The sequence below is a fragment of the Scomber scombrus genome, chromosome 13, assembly GCF_963691925.1.
Source record: "Scomber scombrus chromosome 13, fScoSco1.1, whole genome shotgun sequence".
In the NCBI taxonomy this organism is placed as follows: Eukaryota; Metazoa; Chordata; class Actinopteri; order Scombriformes; family Scombridae; genus Scomber; species Scomber scombrus.
The window spans coordinates 15,112,245-15,139,039 of NC_084982.1; the positions used below are offsets into that span (position 1 = coordinate 15,112,245).

Sequence of the window (26,795 nt, forward strand, 5' to 3'; positions counted from 1 at the left end):
GAGGTATTATAGCCTTAAGTGGTGTGATGATGCAATATCAAATGCAACTCAAATGCTCTTGTGATGTGTAGTGCTTCGACACAAGCTTATGAGGTACTATACATATCATTATCACTTTCCTGAGTTTTCAAATAGAGAACATCAAATGAAATAATGGTAAAAGTTTACATTTATGTGAAATGTGAATTACTACTGCAACAATATTTTAACAGCAATTACATAGTAATGTGTTGTTTAAATTGAAGTCACATTGTAAAATAATATTGTTTTTGTAATTTCGTCAATCGTGGAGAGGCTGGTACAGCAACCAAATTCACCTTACGTTTGCTAGAAAACAAATCACTAGCATTGTTCTGGCAAAAAAAGTGAATAAATGTCATAGTAACTAAATGATTTACACACATACATATACATAAAATGTGAAAATGAATTGCAACTGAAAATATGCTAATAAATTCAATTTAGCTCAAAATAATAACAACTGTTCACAGAGAGCACAAAGGAGACACAGCTATAGAACACTGTTCTAATGGAAAAGAGAAAGCAGGTTTTTTGTCCCATTTTAAAGCTTTTTTATATTAGCACATGTCACCAATGAAGATTGTGAGGCAAAAAACAAAATTTAAACAGCACCACCTCAGGCACTTGATAGCAACTAAATCTCAAGATCAGCAGAATAGTATATATATATATATATATATATATATATATATATATATATATATATATATATATATTATATATATATACAGTATATATGTGTATATACAAAAAGGAGGGGTTGTCTTTTACAAGTTGTTTGAGTTTTAGTGGACACATGGCTTCAGCCATGTAAAGCAATTCATTATTTTTTTTACCAATGTGTGATGTCCAGACTGTTGTCTTCTGTCTAAAGCCTTCAACCACAATCCCTTTGCTGTAATAGGGTGTTCATGTCACCACTGTTATTTTCCTTCCCAGTGTATAATTACTGAAGCCCAAACACTTGTATTCGTTTACTGGGGTTAAAGAAATTTTGTTTGATGGGTCTCATTCACTGACTACAACCAAACATTTTATTCCATTCAGTATACGTGTCAAGTTCTTTTTGTGATATGCTGGGCTGGAATTTGCAAAACACATGGTCAAAGTCTTGGTAGGAGATTGGTCTCATCTGACTAGGGTGGATGCTTGATAGGTCAGTACCAGGAATGTCATGGAGAGGACCTACCACAGCCTCTTGACAAAGCTGGGCCACGTCCAGCCCTGAAAAGCCCTCTGTCCTCTGAACCAGTAGTGACATCTCTTTGTCACCAAGACAGTAGTTGTGCTGTGAAAGCAGTTGGCTGATTATCTGGTGTCGCGCTGTCCCATCAGGCAAGGGGATGAGTAGTCGCTTGGTAAAGTACCTCCGTAGGGACTCTGGGATCTCTTCAGGCTTATTGGTGGAGCAGACCACGAGGACATGGTCTTCAACAGAGGTCAAAATACTGTCAAGCTGCATGAGGAGTTCAGCCTTGAGGCGATTCACTGGGCTGTCCTCACTGAGCTGGGCTGACAGCAGCAGGTCCACCTCACTGATGAATACCACCGCTGGTTGGCGACACCGGGCCACCAAGAAAGAAGCCTGGATGATCTTGTCCCCTTCCCCCAGCCATTTGGTCACCAGAGTGGAGCCGCTGAGTCGCAAGAAGGCAGCCCCCAGTTGGCTAGCCATGCAGCGAGCCAACAGCGTTCTACCAGTTCCCTGAGGTCCAAATAAAAGGAGGTTGCGAGGTAATGTGGGAAGTCCACTAAACATATCTGGCCTTAAAATGGGCCATAGTATCTCCTCTTTGATGGCTGCTTTGGCCATATCAAGACCCGCAATGTCAATCCAGTCTACTGGAGGGCCCTGCTGAAGGATTTCTGCTGTCACCATCTCCACCAAGTTGGAATCACTGTTCTTCAGTTGTTCCTCTGCAGCATGGATAGACGAGGTAGCCGTACCAATATCAGGCCCTGTTAGGGAGTGAGAGAGGTGCTGTCTGTGCTCTTCAGTTTGTTCGTTCATGATGGGGGATCCAAACTTGCTGTAGGACTCGCCAGCTCTGAGATCGCCCACAGAGCTTTTGGTTGATCCAAAGGATGGAGGAGTTAGCGGTCTGCCAGGGTGTATGTTAAATTTTCTTTGCTGATCAGAACACATTGGCTGTTTGGTTGGCTTAAATGCTAAAGACGAAGCCTCAGCATTTCTGTCAAAGCCATTGCCCCTGTTTGAGTCCGAGACACCACTGTCTGCTATTTTGTACAAGGGGCTCTGTGAGGAACGCTGTTGGTTGTAGTTGAAATTACCATAGCTTGAGTCCATATCTCCATGACCACTCATGTAGAAAGCTTTTCGTTTTAATGAGTTGGATGTGCTGCCATTCAAAGGTGTTGGTGCAATTGGTGTATGATTATGAGACTGGTAGGTGTAGCCAGGCAGTGTGGAGGGAGGGATTGGTGTAGGAGCAGCAATACCTGACGGCAGATAAGCAGAAGGAGGGGGTGCTCCCCCAGGGCTATAACCAGGACCAACAGCAGTCTGAGAAGGATACCCTGTTGGAGGATAATTGTAGTTGGGAAGGTTTGGAGACCCGGCATTGTAGCTCGGCACTAAGGTAGGGGGAGGAGGTGGGGGTGGTGGTTGTAAGAGCCCAGCACTGTGCAGGGGAGATGGGTGTGGAGAGGGGAGGGCTGGGGTAGTCTGGCCACTGTAGCTAGAATGCAGGTAGGAGCCATTGTAGCTGGCAGTATATTCCTGAGAGGGGAGGCCCGAGTGGAGAGTAGTGGCTGTGTGGCTCCCACAGTTACTGCTAGAGAAGCTTGGCTCAGACAAGCTGCTGGACACCCCTGGGGAGCTGCCTATGCTAGCCGACACATCTGTAGGGGGTAGGGCAGCTGTCATTCCAGCTTTGCTCACAGATATAACATCTGGAGCACAGTTCATTGGGTAAATCCCCTCCTGCCAGGACTCATTCTCTGACTTTCGTCCATTCATGAGTCCAGTGGTGCTATCAGAGTAGGAACACAGAAGGGCTCTTTCATTTTGTCCCTCTAGGATCCCAGAGTACTTCTCTGCATATTTCTTAAGAAGATTGGAGGCAGTCAGTGCAGAGATGTCATCATTTGCCCACGCATACTGGTACGTTCGCTGTAAGTGCCCCCGGTAGGCCTCTACTTTGTGTGCTGGCGAGCGGGTAGTGGATGAGATGTCAAAGTGTTGTTCTGCCCATTGTGTGTGCTCTGGGGTCCACTGCATCTTTAGACCTAGATATTCCGCATAAGGGAGAAATATATCAAAGTAAGCATTAAATCATGGTTAACAATCATTCAAAATATGAATCTTTTCGAAATATTCTATAATAATTAAATATTAAATTACTTTAATACTAGGAAATAAAAATGAATGACCTGTTCAATATTTTTTGGCAGTTGCATGTCCTAATGTGTCCCATATGGCAAACAGACAACACGAACTCTTAACAGAACATGCATATGAGGATACGGGACCCAACACCTAGTTAGCGTGGTATAATCCACCCGACAAAGAGCAGAATGACACAGACATTGCGGGTCAGTCTATAATCCAACACTCATCTGAGGCATTATGAGACAGTTTCAAATCTGCTTGGAGGAGAGCAGCAAAGCAATCTTCCTTGGCAGCGCTCTGTTGCTTTCATCACACAAACCCCTCAGCCCAGCATGAATTACATCCACATCAAGTCTGCCTACTGCTTCCTATTTCAGAGTGTGGGGAGGGGGAAAACATGCTTCACTTTTTCTCTGCCGCATCTCTCAGCGTCTCTATACAGCCATTAGACATTTGAATGACATAAATAACCAAGTTAATTCCTAAAGTAAATATGCAAACAAAGGTTTTTTTACATATGCTGTCATCTTTTACTCTGCTTGGGATTATCTGAGGATGCACTATACCCCGAATGTAGACTATGAGCGAGATTATGGCTCAAAACAATCAGATCAATCATAATGTGCGAAGGCTCACACATCTTACATCAACACTAATCAGTCCAAAAGCCACAAGGAGATATGGGAGGAGATGCATACAAGTAAACTTTCCCTGCCGGTTATAATGATCCTACCTTTGCTGAACAGGCTTTGCAGTACTTCAGTAGGTTAAGTTCTAGTCACATGATTTAGGCAACAAACAGCTGCTTCTAGAGGCAGATTACAAACATAGCGATTGTCTGGAAAGAGTAAGGCATGTAGTTTCCCTTCTGACTCCCTCCCAGCCACTCGCCCACCAGCCACACCAGGAGCTAATTAGCAGGATGATGCTGCACTAATTGTGTTAATTTACAAGGTTTTAGTCAAAGGGATCAATGATATGGCGTGTGTGGTTGTCAACCGCCCAAGCTAATGATTAAGAAAAAACAGGCTAAAAGCCCAGGCAGATAAATATAATAACTATACTGTGGTGGAAAGAAAAGGTTCATCAACTTACAGAAAAAAGGACATGAAAATAAATAAATTTATTGTAGAAAAAAAAAAAAAAGAACTAAAAAAAAATCTAGCGATCAAATCCCTTGAGGATTGTAAAAGTAAGGGTCCGTCCCAATATATACTTTGCAATATAATATAATATATATATATATATTATATTTGAAATATAATATTGTACATGGCTCAGTCCAACAATTAATGAAGCAATTAAATCAGGTTATCAGGAGCATGTGGGTCTACTAAACATAAAGAAGACAAACTATTATTTAGTTTTTAATTTGTTTTGCTAAAATCCTTGATAAAAGGATATATTAAATAGTCATGTGGGATATTTGCATTCTTATTCTTATCAATCTCATCAAGAAGAACATAGTTTAAACATTAAGTAATAATCATTAATGGAGGTTCTGACACAAATGTTGACATTCATAATTATATTGACACTGAATCCGGCTTAAACTTCTTCATGTCTGATGATTATTATTGGTCACAAAACCAGCTAATCAGGGCACTACCACCAACAACTGAACTGGTTTTACACAATATACCGGTGAATTGTGGGATATACATGTTTCTAAGTACCGCTTCAAAGCAGCATTAGTATTAGGAGTATTGAAGTGTGGGTTAAATGTACTGTGTGTTGGCACATTTCAAACGTGGGAAACAGTTGCCTACTGCCGAACGACATATGAATGTATGCTTAAGTGCTCAAGACTGCAAGTATGGGTATTAGGACAGACCCTGAGTCTCACCAACTATTGCTTTAGACCTATGTGCATCTTCATTCAGTAAGCATTAGTCACTGACTGATCTAGGTTAGCTGCTCTGTTACTGTTGTAGGTGGGTACATGGCAAGAGTAAGACTTTTTAAGTGGAAAATTACTTTTCTAATGCAACCTGACACAAACACCTGATCTATATAACCTATTGTTATCACCACATTATAATACCTTTTCACAAATTGTTGAATATAATATTTTTTCTGCATTATTGCAGAAATCTTCATTTCAAAAAACACAAACAGAATTTGTACATTAGTGACTAGCAATGTGTTGTCTGAAAAATGTCAGCAATTCTGGCAGCAGAATCATCATTATTGACATTGTAGTGCAAGTATCAGGATAAGGTTTTTTGTAAAATCATTCAGTAGAATTCATTAGCACTCAAGACAAATTTTGTCAATAACAAAATTGCACACGGCTTATGGAGAGAGATTCTTCTATTAATCCTCTCTGAACAATGTGCCACTTTGGACAATCAAAGAAGTGCTACTCTCAAAGTGTACTTGAGATTTCTAAGTATCAGGTTTTTTATAAAATGAACGATTCAAGATGATTTTATAAATACAGCACACTGCCAAAAACACTTTTTATACAATAACCTAACCCTAACCCCCCCAGAGATTTATAATTGTAAATATTGAATCTGCACACAGAATTACAAAATACTTCTTTCAAATGGGTCTATAGATAGGGTTCGGGTTAGGGTTAGGGTTAACTATGGTAGATGAAGAATACTTATTCAAATGTTATATAGCGATAACAAAAGGAAAAGCCCATCATACTTTGCATTGTTTGTAAAATGTTAAGTAAAAGGATTCAGTGCATCTTGAATATAAAATGTACTATTACTCTTAAAGAGTATCAGATTTTAAATAGTTTAATTTTGGCAAAGGTTATGGAATGGTCCCAAGAGATAATATATATACATGTACTTCAAAATGGTAAATACAAACACATAGACAAATGCACCCCTGTGCACACACTTGGCATGAAGTTCTTGTATTTTGGTATAATGGTAAAACGATATCCTTTATTCCACCTGCATGGAAATTAAAATACAACATCCACAGGTTCATTTGTCTGTCTTTGAAATGGTATAATTACAGAGCACTCTATTTGAGGAATGTTTTCAGATAGCCTGGGGGCTCCAGCTCAAATTTCACTGATCAGCCACAATCAAATACAGCCTTTGTTAGCCTATGGCATTGGTCATTTCATAGATTTAAATTATACTTCATGGTAACTTCAAGATATGATAATATCAGAAACATATCTTTGTCCATGACATTTGTGTAATTTTGTCTCTCATCAACTTAGAAATGATCAACCTCTGCTAAATGTGAAATACATTTTTGAAAAATCAAATATTTGTCCTAATAGCATAAATACCTACAGAATCATCAATGTGATAAAAGTCGTGTTCTGAAAATGTATGTTATATTGTATATTTCATATGCAATCGTACAGTCACTGAAGAAAAAAAAACCCAGCTGGAGACGAAATGCATTTGACATGTGTGCTGCGCTATGGTGTTTAATTTCTAGTTCAGTGATCATCATCTACGAAACAGAGATGCTGACCTTTTTGGGAACTATTAATCTGGTAGCCTAGGCCGTTTTTAAGCAAACAAGAGTGGGCCTCCACTCTGTCCATCCAATTTCCCAGTGTGTAAATTGGACCGCCGCTTGCACAATTCTCTATTCATTACTGTGCTGCTGAAAGGAAGCACAGAGGTGGCAGAGCGGTTTTCTTTTCCCTTTTCCGTGTGTGTGTGTGTGTGTGTGTGTGTGTGTGTGTCAGTGTATGTGTGTGTGTGTAAGAGAGAGCGAAAAAGAGAGAGCAAAATGCCTTCCAGGAGGATTCCCAAGCATAAAGAGCTGGACTTTCCTTCCTCTTTTTGGTTTGGGGAAAGGGAATGCGGGAGGGTTGAGGGAGAGGGGGAGGGAAGTGAAAGCTGTCCTAATTGAAACGTGGCCTAATCAGACTCATTACAATTTTTACCAATTTGCACCACCAAAGATGCTTATTAGGTAACTGTGTTTAATAAGCCGCTCTTTAGAAAACTAACTGTAATGAGCTCTTTAAAGTCTGACTTGAGCGTGATTATGCACTGGAAGTGTTTTGCAGAGCCAAAGCAGACTGGTACATTTAGTCATGTACAATGTCATAATTAAGCTGCACGAACTCTGCACTTCACACAACACAATAGTCCCAGCTGAAGCAGTAGACATACTGAAAAGTATTTATAATTACTGATCATTACAACCCTGGGATTTTCATCGCTGGACGTAAACATAATTATGGCAGCTTTTGCTTTTATTCTGCGCACACACACCACTCTACTTGACAGGCGTGCAAATATTGCAGACAGACAGTAATTACATTTATAAATAAAAACAAGCTCATATTCATATTCAAATTCACTGGAGATATTCTAAGTAGGGGTGGGGCAACACATTCTAATACAATGTGAAATGGAAATCGGTACAGCCACAGAGTCTCATTCATCTCACATATCAAGTTAAGACTATTTAAACTCAATTTAGAGCTCCAAGTGGCGGTAATTCCAATCTTTAGATGGCAGGGTGCCATTTAACCCCTCATTTAGAAAAGATATGCCTTCCTCAGTCACTGTATTTTCCAGGGCTACTGCCCATACATTTCACAGTCTGACCACCCACAGCAGTGAATCACAACATGTCTTTACACTATCAAAGCCCACCGATCCCAGTAGATTCTAGGCTAATCCTAATATAACAGGTGGAAAATGACAGAACCAGCATGCATTTATGTTTACTGTAGTTCACCTGCCAGTCAAGAAATCAACTTCCTGTTTCTAGACCTCTCTTTGTAATCACAATACTGGAAGGGAGCTAGACAATCCATTTTAACATATATAGTATCACTTCAATTTAGTAAACACAGAATAGCTATTTAAAGAAGCTGTCATGTGGAAAACATCATTACCTGTTGCAAAATATTTCACATGAGACCAAATTTAAAAAGACACTAATTCTGTAATCACATGCTATGTATTTATTTATAATATACTGTCCATCACTGAAAATATACCATACCTCAAACAACTTGTTCTTGATTAATTATTAGTAATAGGATTCGATAAAATATGAAAATATTTTATTCATCCAGAGCAATTTTCTTTACAATTTAATCAAGTTATCATAGTCACTAAAATACCAAAAATAATGAGAGCATATAAACTGCTCTCTGCACTGAATAATGTTGGCAGAGTGGTGTACTACAGTTTTATCAATCCTATATTGTACTTCAAATAATTAATAAAATGTCAAAATTAATTTTTCAATGTCATTCATTGAATCTTCTTTGGTCAGTTCATTAATGATCAGGTCTGTCACTGAGTGTATAAATAGTTTTAAATATATCAGACACTTTTATGTCAAACATTCTGACAATGATGAGAAACACAGACAAGAACAACAATTCTTAACATTTGAAGATACATGTAACAAAAATATGTTATGCCATAAATTGCAATTTGTCAATTTTTGTCATTGGAATTGATTTGGCTAATTTTATGTTGGCAGACTGATAAAATCAGCCAGCTTGAATTATGGGACAGATTTAAGAAATAAATTGGAGCATTTAAATTGTTATTAGACAAATTAAATGTGTGTACTCTATAAAAAGAAATGATACTGTTACATGGAAGTGTACACTGTAAATGTACAGCTTAGAAATTAAACATTTATAGTCACAGTCTCTGTGCTATCAGATTTAATTGGTTGTGTCAATGCTACTAACTTCAATGCTTGAAAGCAGCATAGACAAGTCTATGTTACCTAAAAACACTCTTTAGCCAAGTATAACAGTGGCTGGCATAACAGCAGACACCTCTTGCTTGTTGTGGAGCACAAACAAGCTTTTTCTGTTGTTAAACTTGGAATACTGGCTGAAAGGAAGATACATGATAGGAACGCAGCATGTGAGGAAATATTAGTTAAATATCCTGATGCTGTCAGCTCAACAAAAAAGGTCCCTGGTGAAACTTCTTATCTTCTTTGACAAGATTGTTTTTGAAAACAGATCAGCCTACTTAACAACCATAACTGGCTGCCTCAGTTCCTCTCTCTGTATCTTCCTGCTATGTCTCTTTGTGTGTGTCCTCTGACAGTGGTTCAGATTTTACACTGCTTTTTCCAGACGTTAAATTGCAAATGCAGTTTCTTCTACAGCGCAGCGCAAGTGCAGCGGCTTTGTGTATGACTTTACATTCCCTCCTCCCATATTTTGCTCATCTAAACAGGAACATCTTAAAATAGATATTGCAGAACTTGCCATTTTCAGTGGTGCTTTTCTTCCATTTTACCTTTGCAAATATTCCGTCTTAAAGTTCAATATTTTAGGTTAATAACATACTATATAATATAATATGTTTTTAGTAAATAAATCTACCTGTGTTGGTTTATGTCTGTTTAAGATACATCATAAACTTTGGCTTGGTGGCACTTCTTTGATTTAAGCATTTGCTGCATATTAAGCCGTACATTGGCTTGTCAGCTATCACAATGAACCAAGACATTAGGTAACTATTTCTGAGAAAGACCAAACAATTTATCTGAATAAAAGCTACAAACTGTCCTCTACATCTGGATCATCTAATTAATAAAATGCAGTGTATAGCTTCATTATTAAACATTCTCAGTCTGGCCAAAGTAAAGTTAAAGTAGTCATTAAACACCTCATTCACCATTTTCATTTACCTTAATTAGAAATCTATAGATACCAATCACAGTGATCTCCAATATACTCACAGGCACAAAACAAGAAGTAACACAGTAAGTGCAACAACGCAGGGCTAAAAACAAGAAAAGCCATTTCTTAAGGCAAATCTATAAATAATTGTCTTGAAATTATCTTAAAAAAGACACATACTTTCTAGATGCAATTAGCAGTTTGTTTTTACCTTTAGGGCTAACACATCAATGGGTTTGCTTAGATTAGTGTTGATAGTGTCCCAATATCATCATATGGAGCAGAGAAAGATGGTCACTACAGCTGTTTGGCAGTTTCACAACTGACTGAATTAAATCAGTTTGGCCGTAAACATTTTTTTTTTTTTATCAGGTTGACGAGTCAGAAATTTAAGATTGCAATTCCCATCTATAGATGCAACTGCACTGTATGCCATGCTGCCAGGATATTGAATAGCATGTAGACTTCATCTGTGAGTGAAAATATGAATCCCCAGGATATACTGTAAAACTGACTGGCCTGTTCTTGCAGCTTATCCATGGTTTGTGTTAGTATTACTCACAAGATGATTATAAAAAAGCACCAGAGCCAACTCTTCTCCTCTTCAGCCTAAACATTCTGTTAAAAATGAGTTAAAATAACTAACACTATGACACATTATATTAACAGCAGCTGTAAGAGCTTGTAACAGACTAAAACTGTTTGCTGGCACAGAGCCGCTGATGGTTTGAATAATTCATCTGAAATGTAATGAGGAGATGTAAATGTTTCCACTCAGAAATCATTTCATAATTTAACTGTACAAATGGCCACTTTGGATTCTAAATGACTGTTAAACAACTCTGTCTTTAAGAGAGGTTGTATGAAATCAACATATAATTAAACGACCACATAGGTCGATTGTACCATGCACTCCAGAACAACCCGTAGGAGCGTTTTCTACAAGGCCGCCACTGTCAGTGCTTTCTAAAGCTGTTACAAAATACTGTTAAAAATAATTATGTTTTTTGGTGTTCAGACACAAAACCCACATGGTTAGGGTTAGGGAAAGATCATGGTTTGAGTTAAAATGACCACTGAAAAGTGGTGTGTAATAAGGTCACTACTTCCTTAAAGATATGCAGCCTTTGTCATTATTGCAACAGTAAACATCATGACAATCGTAATTAAGTTTTTTTTTTACTGTTTAAACTGTCCCAACCTGCAGTCAGAACAGGAAACGAACAGTAGTTCCCTGCAGTCCACTTTTTGCCAGCCAATCTGTCATGTCTGATTATTGAAATGTGTCACCTTATAATAGCATCTATCTATCACTTAAATGTAACTATAGGTAGTTTTTGAATTTTCTTTTTGAGGACAGTCTGTACAAAATACACTGTGGACTGTTAGAGAGTGTACATCTCTAATGAAAAATATAGTGTAGTGCACGCACACACACAGTGTTGAGGCAATACATAAAGAAAGTCTTGAAGAGTACTGACATGTTCCTTCATTACAATGGACACGATGCACTGCAGTTTATCATGAGTCAGTCCCATAGTCTCCATGCTGCTGCTGTGAATACTCATCACAGCAACAAATGTGGAATGATTGTAGGGTAAAAAATAGTCCCAACAGTCAACCAATGCACCACTCCTGTTTGACAAATGTTTGCTAAAAAATTACAGTGCCGAGCTGTTTGAGGAAATTATGAGCATTTACATTATTGGTTTTCATGTGATTCGTTGATGTGATGTATATATATATATATATATATATATATATATATATATATATATATATGTAAATAGAGAGATAGATAGATATGTATATGTAAATGTGTATATATATATACATATTCTGCAACATTTTTGTAAACACTGCAGTAACTTGCTTGGACGCCTGTGCTAACCAGCTTCTATAGCAACAAGTACTTACTGTTTTGTTTTGTATAACTACTAAATTAAATTTAGAGGAGGAAAAATGTGCAAAAGATGTTATTACTTTGCATGACATTATAAAGTCTACTCTACAGCAATAGTTACCCCAAGCTGTATGGTAGATTTTTTTGTGATTCTCTATAAACACAGGGATGTTGAAAACTTCAATTTTATAAGGTAATGTATTCTTTGTAGCTTACCCTGGATATTGTCAAGTCCCATGGGTTTTTTGGGCTGAGATAATGATAAATTCTATTGGCTTGAGGGGAACATGTATTTCTCGTTTTTCCCTGTAATATAGTAAATCTTGAGGTTGAGAGATTCTATGAGCTGTCATTTCTCTGTCTCAGTGATGCTCATTAAACCATGACTCTTCAGGCCAAGAGGCCCCCGAGGCTACATCTTCCATTACTACGCTTAGTATAGCTAAATCCACACAAATGCTAAACTAACAGCTCTCCACACACAAGAAGAACTTGTACACTGAATAAAACTATAGACAAGACAATTATAGGAGACAGACTGTTCTGTAGTGCATAATACTGATGAATACTCAAATGGCTTGTTAGTTAAAGAACAGTTTAAGAACACAGTAGTTGAACTCAAGCACTTGGTGAAACTTGTTTAAGCAAAGAGCACATGTACAGTGGAAGCTGTGTTTTTTTAAGCCTCTATGAAGTTAGCTACTCTGCCTCTCGGGGGATTACTTACACACTTCAAAAGAGAGAAGAGGCAGATTGTGACCTTGGTACATGAAGGCTCATTGACCAAAAGCTACTCACTAACATCTCCATTCCCCAAAGTCATGTTACCCCAAGGAAGATTCCAATCAAACAAAAACAAAAAAAAAGGAAAGAGAATTATTTTGGTGTGATTTTCTGGAATTTATCACAGTTAGCAAATCTTGACTTTTACACTTTTACTGAAAGGAAGCAGTTTAATGGCACCAAAACCCAGTCATCTGGTTTACAAACCAACAGGGCAAGCCCCATTCGAATTTAACAGATTATCTTGTTCACTGGTCTGATTCACAACAGAGATTATTTCACAAGTCTGACCATTAGACTTTACAGCCATGTTAAGCTGTTTAAGACAGGAGGAAATCACATTGTAAAGAAAGCTCATTCCTCATGGTGTGCTCTACAGACACAAATCGGAAAGAAAAACTGTATGTTTTCAAAGCCACTGCGATTACAGACTTAATTTGTTTAAAGTCTCTAAATTGTAGGTGATGAAGATCTGACGAGTGGCTACACATTTAAGCACTATAAATAAAGCAGACCAGTGCTTTGTTCAGATGGTAAATACCAATGATTAAAAAAAAAAAAAAGATAACACAAAAAAAGCATATTTTCTCCATAACACAAGCATCACACAGAGCACTACTAATTCCTCTTTTCTGGATGATGGCAGGGAATGGCCCAATTTGTTTAAATTAGCCTACAATCATTCCACGCTGATGCAAATGCACTTCTGGAGTTCAAAAGTGAAATTTGTTTTTCTTGTACAAGCAAAGCCAGGGCTGTCTGTTGTTCTATTTATTGTTTCCTACACATTAAAGTGATTAAAAGTTTAAATTGAACTCTGATTGAAAATGGATGTTTGCCTGTAACCATTGCCTGCTTTTCGCTGAAGCATTCTGAAGCTTTGGCTGGTATCGACTGCAAGTCTCAAAGAAGGTCACTTCTCCAACACAGGCCAGACAAAAGGTGAAATGAGACAACTGAAACAATCTTAGGTCAATATGAAATAGAAAATCTCTCAGCTATACTGTAATAAAGTTACTGAAGTGAAGTAGGGAAGCCATAAAGGGGAACTTTTACAAGGAAAGAGCTGTCTAGGAGATTGGTTCGCCCACTGGCAAACAATGGCTTCTAGGAGCTGAGGTGGCATGGTCAGTACAATCGCAGGGAGCTGAATTTCAGCACTGACTTACAGGCGTACATTTGTTTTTAACAAGGTATTTAATACTACTTATGTTTACAGGTGTGAAAAAATTGTGCAATAAAAAAGTTCAGTTGTGCCTTTGTATCTTGATTTTTATAAAATGCTCCTCAAAGGGGGTTTACACTAAGAAAAAAGAGAATATCCCATTCATATCATGTAACTGTTTGTTCCTACTGCTAACGACTGTTATGTGATGCTCGAAATATTCACACCCAGAATGATATATTCTTTTATGGCTGCACTGTCAAGCAAATCAAATAGTGTTTAAGATGTTTAGTGCATCATTTTTATACATTTAGCCACAGTTTAGTTTAATATGGTTGGTATCTTTAAACATTTGGTTTGAACAAAATTTGTCCATGTGTGAGCTTTTGATTGACACTGTAAGAGTGTACGAGGTGAAAGAGGATAATATGGACTCCAGAGTCTTTCCTAAACAGAAATAAATATCAATGCCATGAAGAAAATTAGAAAATTGTGAGCAATTTGTTGAGTATTCATTCTGCCACCAAAGGCAATCATTTTAGTATTTACTGCAAAGAAACAGACACAACTGGAATCAGGTCCAAGCTTATTTAGTTAGACGTGCAGAAAGAAAAACACCTGTTGAGTGTAGAGATACTGAGTGAACCAGCTGTGTTTCCTTTTGATTAGAAGAGCGTACAGCATGTTGTCATCATCACATCGATTCTGACAAAAGCTTCTGCACAGAACGTTATTACATACAGTAAATCTCCCCAGAAATGATTCAGATTTTTCTTCTATGGTTTAAAACACTTCAGTAAGGAACATTAAACACAGGAGAAAAAAAGCCAGGACATAATGTTACATAGATTTCTCCTAAGGTATCCTTACCACATGCGTCATGTACAACACACTGAACTGGCTACCACTTCAGTCTACAAGACATTTTCATAGATTGCTCTTTGTTTTCAAATGCATTTACTTTCCTTTATACTTAAACAATCTTTTGGTTCCATTCAGATCATCATATTCACTCAGGCACACTCACCAACTGTTTTTTTATTGTGCCATGAATCTTTAAAGAAATTGGGAGATGTGCTTTTAAGTTTAAAGCACCATCAGACTGGAATAATTTGACTAACTGTCTCTGATCGATTACTTCTTTCCATGACATATATTTACTCTCATTTTAGTTTAGATTCAGTACTTTGACACATGTCATTTTTTATATTTTCATTTATTTGATTTCTTGTTCATTCTTTGCACAGATGACACGTGTAACAGACATTCTGGATGGTGTGAGAGCCCTTATGTGTATGTCCCTGCTGATCTTACTACAGTATGTTGATAGTTTTGTGTATTGTACTGTTTAATTTATTATCATTATTATTACTTGTGTATTTTCCTCAAAAAAGTAGATGGTGCATCTCAAGGGGGTTAATTCTCTTACAGAATTTGTTTCTAAAGAAAAAAAATAAAATAATGATAATAACAGGGAAATCACTTAAATTTAAGATGAATAACACTATAACTCATGTTTCTGCTGCCAGGTGGATGGGAAGAAGATGGAGTCGCTATGATCACATTTCATTGAAATCTATAAAAAAAAAAAGTAAAAAAAAGAAAGTAAATTAAAATAAAATGAGGAAATGCATCTCTTTAATTTCATTGCGTGTGCAATAATACCAAACAAAAGTAATTTTACATTTTTAAAGTCCATTCTGTCAAAAGTCATATTATGTTATGATAATGTATGTCATTATTACTGTTACTGTGACTCTGTTTATATCTTGAAAATGCCCACTTATGCCCCAGATTTTTTTTAAACTTATAATAAACACTCATGTTCTTTCTCCCAAAACACAAAATCAGCCAGGGTAACAAGGTAAACATGATAACTATTATCACCCAAAAGCAGAAACTATTGGTCCTTACAAAATATTTTACACTGGTGATGTAGACATAATCATCACTGGTAAAGTAAATAATAAAAGTATGAATTATATGCACATATTTCTCTGCTGTACAAATTGCTGAAACTGTTACAACATTGTAATTGTTATTGTTATTATGAGTGTAATTTGTATAAATGGCAGAAAGAGAGCTGTCAGTGTCTACTGAAAGCATCTGTAAACCACTGTAAGGCTGGTGTGTGAAGAAGGTGTAGCTTTCCAGCTATCTCTATGTGCTGGAATCACTTAAGTAGTAACCCGCTGCAGATGATTGATCAGAATCACGCACGATGGATGAGAGAGTTACTGCCTTCAAATACTTTGGTGCTTTGACAGAAACAAAGCAAGAAAAGACTGTGCAATGAAAATTATTCCAAAGCATTCCGTAATAGATTATGAAGTAAGGGAAAGGGAAAAAAAAGGTTAATGTGTGGCACGAAGCAATTCTGAAAAATAAATTAGATCATTCAAAGAAAATGAGAGGAAGGCATTTAACACCTTTTTGGTGTTATGAATCTGGTCCTTATGCTAGTTTAGGGTGGTGTGAATTTTACACCACCAAACCGAAATGATCACAAAAAAATAAATAAATAAACAGACACAAAACATTTCTCACATTTCATTAAGTCCACCTAAATATGCAGTTCAAAGTAATGATTGTTCTACATTGTGCTGCATTTGCATGTTGAGAGCTACACCAATTAAAAGCTAATTAATTAGACACAATTCTATTAAGAAACAAATCCCACTCATCAATATACATAACCTAGGGTCACCCATTGCTCAAATGTGAATTGGCTATTTGCGCCACATGGACTAGAGAAAGGCACAGTAGCACTATTGGAGCTCACAATAAACAGTTTGGCATGGATATATTCAATGGAGCATGAACTCATCAGTGCTGATAGATTTTACCTCCCTGGAAAGAAAGCAGGACCAGGAGGTGTCACATGGACATACAGCCTTCTCTCAAATAGTCACTATTAAGAAAACGGCCAAATGTTCATCACAACTTAGAAATGCTCATATGTTATGAGATACACAATTATGTAGTGATACTGAATTGGACCCTAAATATCATACACATGTTCAATCTGAACACACTAAAATACCATCTAAATGTTTGAATTACTGTTCTCTCTGTGATGGCAGTCCTGCTTGTTAATTTGTGTTCATGCTATGTTATCATTCTGAAGTTGTGAAGTAGTGAAAAACTAAATTATGACGCAAATCTGGATATGTTTGTATGCACTAGCAGTATTTTGTGTGGTCCATCGAGGTGTTTAACAATCAAGAATGATAAAAAAGAGCCTCAGTTGTTCTTCCATATGATTGAAAAATTTACACATGAAGTTACATGTCATTTACTTACTTACAGAAAGCACTAATTAGTGAACTTGTGACCTAAATTATTGACTTCTTGTCGGTCCAGGGAACATTATCTTAAAAGAGTAGGTGCTGTGTGTTTTATGTTACAGGGTTTTATTACTTTGTTTTTATTTTTTACTACCTTATCCTTTAAACCCTGTTCGTAAAACCAAATTTGATTTACAAGACAACAAACCACAGCTCAAAATGCAACAGTATTATTATGCAACAGTATTTCTAATATTAACATTTTTGGTAAATTGTCCTACTTTAACACTGACAATGGATGTTACATGCAAACTATAGTTGAACTTAAGCCATAGTTTCCTAAAATATACTAACACATTTTTTACTTTTTTGATGTTGTTGTTGTTTACATAACAAAAATAGTGCTTCATGGCCTATGGTTGCAATCTGTGCTTGCTAAATTTGTATTACGGTTGAACGCCAGGTGCTGGCTTTCCATCTTTTACAATGAATGCGTAGATGAGGAAAGTAGGCAAACAGCCTGTTGGCTGAAACACACAGTACAAAACAACTACAACTCCATTGTTTATTTTCTATGTTTTACCTCTCTTACGGGTTATGGGCATACTGTTAAATAAATCTGCCTCTGGCTAGTGTGAGTTCCCTTGATGAATTGTGAAAATCTAACAGTGAAGAGTCCAAGTATACTGGTCCACTTTGTACAAGGCAATTCGTACAGCCTTTCTCATTTGGGTATGCATGAAATAACAATATCCTACAGGGAGCATTCTGAGTTTCAAACATTTGGGGTCAACTACACAAGCAGATTCCACATGTGCAGCCTGTGGCCACTGAGGTCTGGAATCTACCTCCCTCCTGGCTGGGTGACGTTGCATATTCTATTTCCAGACCGAGGGTTGAAGTGAGGCTGCAGGGAGTGTAACACTGACCCACATGACCTGTGGCCTAGAAAAGCTGCCTGAAGCTCTGCACACTAAAAACTCTGCACTCCTTTGCTACAGCCTTTCAAAGGCAAACAAAACCTTTGCGCATAGTATGTGTCTTTTCATGCCAAATGATTTGCATCCTTTATTCTCATCTTTGACTTGTTGTCAATGTATTCCGTGCTGTTGCAGAGCCTGATGCTCACTCTCTGAAGTCTCAAGTGGGAAGAGAGAAAGGAAGTCGAAGCGGCAAAACTGCTTTACTTTCAGGCCCAGTGTCTACAGGCCACATGTCTCCAGTCATCTGTCACTAGTTTACATACATACTATGACACTTCCTCTCTCTGTGGGAACCCGTTGTCACCACTTGGCCGCCAGCAGAGGCTGACTGGGTGCTAGATGGGTCTCCCCCAGGTACCTCTAGGGAGCCACATTAGGCCTAACTGACAGACTGACAGGAACACACAGACACACACACAAGCAGGCAAGCACACTCACATACACTCCGTCACTTGCCTAAGCACTCACTCCTCCAACTGTACACCAGCTCAAAAGCTCCCAAGGCATGGCACACTTTGCATAAAGCAGTGACTTTGGAGTACACCAATTTTTTTTTTTTCAGACACAAAATTATTTTTCACCCCTCTAGCCTCTCCATGCTACATGGAAGTTTTGAAATGAATAATGGAAACAACAGAGCTGAAGACTCATGGGATCCATTTAAAGATGTGGGAGAGGCGATGCAGTCAGGGTTTGGACCGCAGAAACATCACGCTCAACTAAATGAGTCGACCATTGTTCTTTACAGTATAGAAATGTTGCTATAAACCAAGTGCCAGTGTATTAAATCCCAACAATGACATAATGTTTAAATCAGGAAAGCATGAGTGTAAAAATGTAACAATATAAATTATCATTTTTATTTCACCCTTGGAAATAATTAAGTTGGTCAACACAGTGCAGTAACAACCGGCTAAAAACTTGACACTATTCTCTGCGATGCTGTCTGCAGATTTGATATTAGATTGCACACTTAAATTAACTTTTGTTCATTACACACAGCAGACAGCACAACTGGACAAACGGCTTGATTTTCTTTGCTAAAGTGGGGGCTTAAACTATGTTTAGCTTTTCTCAGCAAAACCTTCACTTGGTATTTCCACCTTGCCTCCCTAGATACTTGAGTGGAAGTGAGCGAACAAGAGTGGGGCAGTCCACTGTAACAGCTATTTTAGACGCATGCAAAGTCAACACGACTCCCTGAGGTGATTTCCTGTTAATGAACACAAAAGAAGTGTCAGCCCTCATAAAGCTCCGAGATGATGCTGAACTCTTGAGTGCTCATTTTTTTTGCACTCTTATTTTTCTCATTTAAATTAATCGAATTCCATGTGGACTCTAAGAGGCGCTGTCAAATAGACCACACGCCAGACAACAAGACTTTTAGTGAATATTCACTTACACCCTTACACCATGCAAGTGAGACTTATAAAAGAGAAAATAAAAATATTCATCCATTTGTGTAATAGACAAAATGTTATTATTTTTTCATATTTAATAATTTCTGCATACAGCAACTGCAGGCTAACACAGCCCCTTATTCCTTAACAAGCTGGGCCATATAACAGCAGTGCATAAAATCACTGGCTATCCCCAAATTGTCCTGCCTCACTCCTGCGCAGGCTGCTGTGGTCACGTCACAGTGTCACTGCAGACACCCGCTGCTTTGCTGCAGCCTGACACCTTAAACCATGGCAGCATATACTCTCTCTCTCTCTGTCCCCTTCCCTTCCTTTCCCGCCGCTCATCCTCATCCCCATCCCCTTCCTCTCCTCCTCTCCTCCTCTCCACACCATCAGGCAGACCTTAACCCACCCTCTTCCATTCCTGGCACTCGAGCCTCCCTCTGCCAGCACCTGGCACAAAGCCAACCTGTCAGCCACACGACTCCACAGAGGATGAATGAATCGCTGAGATTGAGAACTTTGCGAAAACCACTGATAGCTCACATCTCATCTGATCATCATTTTAGCTAATGGTCTCAAATTGATATTTGAGACATGTATTTCAGTACATGAATTATAGTGCTATTATATTCTCACAACTAAAGATAAAAGGGTTGACATACACATTTCTTCTGTGAGACAAATTTAATCAAAATGTATTTTTCTCTCAGTTACATATCTTATCTCTATCTATAACTGTTATAGGTTGTACAAAAAAAAGTACATTTCAAACATTTAGTACATCATACTTACATGTAATGAAACATTATAAATTGTATTTAAATGTTCTATCTAGAACTGCGGCCTCCATTGCCAGATTAGTCAGACAATGTTTTGTGAAAATACAAGAGGAATTTCAATACACCAAAAATATTGAGTTTTCTCTTATCCACTTGTGAAAGGCTTGTCGCTCTCTCACAATACAAAACTCCCCAACAGCATGCAATAAAGAAACACCTTGGAAGAAGGACAGGAAATAACACCTCTCTTCACCAAGGTTGTTCAATGATAAGAAACAGCACTCAAGCACACAATGACGGCTCAAAGTGGCAGCTATTTTCAAAAGTCATGGAACTGTAGATTTTGTTAATCATAGTCCTTGGGAGCTGGATATTCATTGTCTGAGACTAAAGGTAAATAATTTGGCCAAAGAAATAATTTAAAAATATGGAAGTAGATCCAGTCACAAGGACTTAATGCTGAATGATTTCCTATGGATTGTCCTACAGCTGCCTAGTCTAGTGGCATTCAGCCCTTGTGTGTAAAGAAACCTACATTATCAGCCATAAAATACTCCGTTATAATGGTACATAAAGAGGACTACATCAACACGGCGAGGACTGTGGAACATCATCAAATATTTTGTGGGATGCAGAAACTGCGCAATAAACTACTGAACCTTGGGTACACCCCGGCAACAATCTAGGCATAATCTACCTTAAAAAAAAGAAATCTCTAATCTTTTTGGTCCCTAAAAGTCAAGAATTCAGCATGTCTAATTAAAATGTAAACAGTGTAATGAGGACATCAGTGATTTAGGCAAATGTTTCTGCGGCTGCCACTGGGGGTATGATAATTACAGAGGCAAATCTATGAATGCACATGAATCTCCTACAAGTCCAGATTAAAAGCCTTAGTGCTAAACCTAGTTTAGTACACCTGGGGATTGTCTATTCTAGCCAATCCCCAACAGGCGCTGAGCTGCCTCGTCTCCTCATGAGTGCAGAGAAACCTCATGTGAAAGAGATGAAACAAAGCCTCTATTTCAATGTGTTGGAAACAAGAAGAACAATGAGTTTAAGGCAACACATTCTGTGCGCGATGTAAATAATATGCCTGGCATGTATGGCCTGAATAAACTAACCCTACAACATGACTTATGAAAGTGTTTATGTTACAATCAGTCATTTAGTGAACCCTAAGCTCTATCAATGCATTATACATTATGGTATGGATCATAATAACACTGTAGAATGTATGTGTGAAAGATACGTTTCTTGATAGAAAGAAACAGAAAGAGAACAAGACATTCTGTCCTCCCTCCTACTGCTTCTAGAGAAAAAAACAAGCACAAAGAGAAACAGGCAGACCGGCATGCACACACAAGCATGCACACATAGAGTGCGTGCACACACATAATCATGTACAAAGGCCTGCATGCGCTCTATCAAATCAAAACAAAAATGTTAAATGATACAGTGTAAACTACAAAAAACCAGAGAAATCTATGGAGTTAGTATATTAATTACAGGCCACAAGACACTAAATATTTACTTGGTTTCTAATGTGCAACCTGTGTTGTTTCATCCAGAATCTGTTAAATTTACTAAATCAAACTGTCATTAATTTGTTTGAATTAAGGGGGGTGGAGGGATAACATGACAAAATAAGAGGCCTGTAGCTAGGAGACATTATGAAGGGTAAGTACAAGCAGCCAATGGTAGGCACATGCATTTTAGAAAATGTCCATGCCATATGCTGTCACTCAGAAGAAGAAAAAAACAAGTCTGAGCAGACAGTTGCTGTGTCTAAATGAGATGGTAGGAGGAGGAGGAGGAGGAGGGGAGAGAAAGGGAGGATGTCAAGGATTCATGGTCCTTCATCTTCGTAGTAGAGCAAACACATCCCTCAGTATAGCAACAGACAGCTGCCTCCACTTTCTAATGCAGTCCAACTTAGATCACTGCAAGGATTGTTAGCGCAGAGAGAAACACACAAAGATAACATAGCAAGCTGCCATGAGGGAAACGACAGAGATGTATATACAAGAGAGGGAGACAAAAAGAGAAAGAGTAAGGAGAAAAGGAAGGAGGAATACGTAAAATACTTAAAAGAAAGATTAGAGTTTTATTCATTCCAGTAGAGTCTTACTCACACTGGGGACTCCTTTGCTTTTTATATGAAAAATGGAGAAAGATGCCATTTAGCATATTTGCTTAAAGATGACAAGCCTGCACAGATCTCATACAATATATTTGAGGGGCTGAGTGGGAATTCTTGTTGCTACTGACAAATAGATCCATCTGTAAAGATGAACATTTCATCAATTTACAACGGCCCTTCAGACATCCCATGGGATGTCTACCCGGAGTCAACTCAAGGAAGTCAGGAGCTGGCTTTAATTGTCACCATTAGTGCACATATATAGAGTTTCAGTCTTACTGTATACTGCTTTCCTGTAGTAATGATCTAAATCATGCTGTCAATTTTAGCGATCGCACTTCAGATTATGGACATTGAGAGGAGCTAAATTGCTGCACAAAAACACATTACACTGTCAAGTAAAAAATTGATCTAAATGCGTTTACCCCAATTTCTTTTTTTTCTTTTTTGTCTTCTCAGACACATTTTTGATCAAGTAAATTCACAATAATATTGATATAAGACAGGGATAAAGCTTTAAATAGTTATAATACTATAAAACCTACATTTCTAATTTGATGTTTTACAAAAATAATCCCAGAAAGAAAAATTACATCATTATTATTATTTTTGTTTTTTTTTAAGCCTCTCTAAATACATACATCTACACTATGGAAAGAAAAACACTGGCTTTGGCCACCATCTGCAAAGCAATTACTTTGTCAATATAACAACTAAATGTATAATTCTATATCCTTCTGTCACTGTGGAATATGTTAATGCTATGATCCAGTTTCTTGTTATTATTTACTTCCAGCAATTTAAGGTGTGAACACATGTGACATTTAGTGAAACGGGTGATGAAAACAGGATGGTCAGCACCTGTCGTCAGATTCAGCTCAGAGATTCATGTCAAATAACAGCTTTGATTGCTATCATAAGTGCTGTCCTATCAGAAATAAACAGTGCTGTCAACTTTTTTCCCTGTACACCGGAGGTGTCTGGGGTTAACTAAGGACCTGCAAGAATCACCTAACACACTGCAGGCATGAAACCATTAGACTTGGAACCCCTCCAGGCTTGATCTCTGATAAATATAGTCAGATATCATTTAAGATATTTCATACATAAGATCAATTTCACTAAATGCAAGAAGTTTTTTTTTGACATATTAAAAACTGAATTTCTATTCAATTTAAGTGAGAACATATGCCAACATGATGCATCATTGGTTTATTTTTGAAAGCTAGAATTATTCTGTTCTAAATATAAAATTGTAAATGTTAACAGATTGAACAGGGCATTTAAAACTGCAAGTGTATTCAAGCTGTGGATATTCAAATTCATTGGTCTAAACACTCTGCCATCTTCAATATCCATATCTGAGCAGCTCAAATCGACATTCTTTTGTAATAACACATGCATGCAGGGTCTAACATGAAAGACATAAAAATCTGACCAACAAATTGAATGCCCACTTTACAAAAACACATTACAACTAAACACTCAAACATAATGGATGTGGTAGTAATGTACATTTTTTTCCACAGAGTGACAGATGCTGGAATGCTGTTATTTTTGAAGAGGAGTGAAAACATACTTCAGTTGACTGCTGATGATGTTAATTTCCTCTCAAAGCAAAACATGCAAATGAAATGTGTGAATACAATTAAGTAAATTGTTGTATGGAGGTGGGAAAGGTTCACTTAGGACAAAGTGTTTGCAAAAGAGAGGCTGCACACAACTTGTTACTTCCCCTGACTTTTTATCCATGCTTAGATCCATTTCCACTGGAACATGAAGAAGAGCTATTTCTGACATTGTCATGGAACTAATTTGTGAGAAAAAACCTGAATTAGCTTTAACTTTGAATTGTTGAATAATATGAAAACATATACTTAAAACTAGCCCAACTGTGTTTTCCTGAAAGTCATTCTGGACAACATACCTATACGACAAATATGTTCTCAGCATATTTCAGCATTTTTTGTCAAACTATTTGCTTTTCGGTCACTGTTCATGTTATAATTAGATGCCAATATGTAGTATAATTGTAATGCAACATGGACCTGATAAATGTGAAACTGTAATGCCAAATGAATTGTTCTGAGCATGTTTCATGTGCACAGTGTTTCTATTTTAAAAAATGGTTTTGTGTTGTTAAAAGATAAAGCCATTTACAAATTATTTTCAGTTGTCATGATATATACGTATATATCTTTATATCAATTATTTTAAGGGCATTTTAAAATAATGCACAAAAGCAAATGATGCACAAAAAAAAATGTTTGAAATTATATCTTTGTGACAAAACTTGCAACTCTTTTGGATAAATTCATGCCCATTGTCTTTTAGACAAAATAACCATAGTGTTGTAGTCATGCATGCAAAAAATGAAAGCTTTAGAGTGAGAAATAAAAAGTCCAACTGCACTTGAAGAATGTCAGTAACAGAAAGCAAACCAAATTAAAATGGGAGCTAATTTTTTAGTCCTTTCAACCTAGTTGATGATATCACTTCTATTAAATTAAGCACGACTTGCCCTCATGTCTAGACTATGATCATGAAAAGTATAATAAGAAAAATCAAGAAAACTTTTGATGATCCATGCATGCACTGAGACAAAAAACAAAACAAAAAACAGAAACAATAGCAGCCTCTTTTTCAAATATGACAAAAAAAGAAGATAATAAACAGTAAGGATAATAATTACAAAATGAACATACCATAAATACTGGTGCTAGTGATCATGTCTTCAAGCCTAAAAACAAGAGGAGAGGGAAAACAGCAGAATCGGAATTTTCACGAGGAGGAATTCCAAAGGTTGCTTCTCATTACAGGCACTTTTCCCCTCAGATATCGGATTTCACAACTTTAAAAGAAAAAAAAGCACGGTCCCTTGTTCTTTCCTCAGGTGTTCATTTAGGCCCGTTTACGTGTAATTAAGATCAACGCAATAACAGAGGAAAACGAAACATGCGAGCACTGGCTATATATAAAAGCCCTGGACGGAGACGCGAGAGCTGCACAGGCACGGCTGGAGCCTGTCACTTCTTGCGCGAGTTGAAAGGAGAGAATAGGAAGCATGTGAGAGACTGGCGATGACATAAAACACATATTCTTCATGCCGCCCATTAGAGGAAGAGGCTAAACCAGCGTGATGCCCCCCCCCCCCTCCCTTAACTTTGAGAAATAGATTACTTGCCAGCAGTTGTCCCACCACCAGCGCAGTGACAACTCCTCTATTAACCTCCCGCCTGCAGATATTGCTGCAAGTTTTTATTCAGGCTGCCATGCAAAAACTTCTGGTTGAAGGGAAAGTTATTAAATAGACTGGCTCCAGTCGTACATGCAACCTTCTCCTCAAACTGCAGAGAGTGACACGTGAATGCAAAGCCGATCTAATGAAAGTCAAAGCCTTTATTTAGTCTTATCTAAAGCATTTTAATTTATTGTTTTGCATTGGAAAACGCAGAATGAGCGGCCACAGACTGCTGCAGCCCTGTGATGCGAGACACAGTCACAGCGAGCGAGGGTTTTGCGCGTATGGAGCTGCTTCGCTTCTCTCTCGGTTTTTTTTTTTTTAAATTGTTAACATCACTGATAGAGAGGACGAGACTTACCTGTGTAGGTGACAGTGCAGTTTCAGGGTTTATAGTACCATCGATCCGGTGAGTGCGCAGATGTATGGCTCGCTGAGGTTAAGCGCGGCTGCTCGCGATTTGAAACCATTCCAAGTTAGTGAGGGGAGGACTGACCACAGCCTCTGCCATGTTGGAATTCCAAACCCTGGACAGCTGCTCCACTGACTGAAGGCGGCACGCTGCACACTGCGCATGATCTCTGCGGCGGGGAGCCAAATTCAAAGAGAATCACCCCTAATGAGCAGTAGTTCGGAAGTAGCCTATCATGACAACACTTTGCCAAAGGCTATTCGACGTATTAATAGTCTAATTGCATGGTTTGCACGCACTACTGGGAACTGCTTTCCTCTGCCCTGCACTGGATCGGCACCATCTGAAGTGCATCATGCTTATATGTGCCTGTGCATTTAGGACGATTTTTTTGTCTCTGTGAGTCAATCAATATCCAAACGTTGCAAAACTGTTCTCCAGTACACCATGATCAACATACGCCTTCAGCTGTCTGCCTTCATCAGGTTGGTATCTGAGATTATTATCTTACACAGCACACTGATCTGTCATGTGACCTAAAGATCAACAAGATTCAGTTATACAAAATGACATTATCACCAGCCTTTAAAACAAATCTGTATAACATATATATATATACACACACAAAAAATAACATACATAACTACACAAAAAATAGAAAATGAGAATAAATACAAAGCATATATTTTTACAATCATCTTTTATTCTTT

General features: G+C 37.8%; 1 protein-coding gene across 3 annotated transcripts; it reads right to left on the reverse strand.

Annotated features, from left to right (window-relative positions):
- Positions 1–1,033: 1,033 nt before the first annotated feature.
- fign (fidgetin) lies at positions 1,034–26,159 on the reverse strand. 3 transcript variants are annotated; one of them, XM_062431230.1, is made up of 3 exons: positions 26,035–26,095; positions 25,138–25,172; positions 1,034–3,270 (listed from the first exon to the last, which is right to left on the reverse strand). In XM_062431230.1, the coding sequence occupies exons 2-3, from the start codon at positions 25,160–25,162 to the stop codon at positions 1,034–1,036; spliced, it is 2,262 nt and encodes a 753-aa protein (XP_062287214.1). In that variant the 5' UTR covers positions 25,163–25,172; positions 26,035–26,095. The 3 variants fall into 3 exon arrangements, with proteins under 3 accessions (XP_062287214.1, XP_062287215.1, XP_062287213.1); XM_062431231.1 differs by lacking the exon at positions 25,138–25,172 and having other exon boundaries at positions 26,035–26,159; XM_062431229.1 differs by lacking the exon at positions 26,035–26,095 and having other exon boundaries at positions 25,138–25,227.
- Between the last annotated feature and the right edge of the window lie 636 nt (positions 26,160–26,795).

Bases quoted from the DNA above. Each gene is read 5' to 3' on its own strand.
- fign (XM_062431230.1), bottom strand. From the start codon at position 25,162: ATGATCACTAGCACCAGTATTTATG. The intron at 3,271-25,137 runs GTATGTTCATTT...CGGAATATCTAG, and splicing joins CACTAGCACCAGTATTTATG to GTCTAAAGATGCAGTGGACC.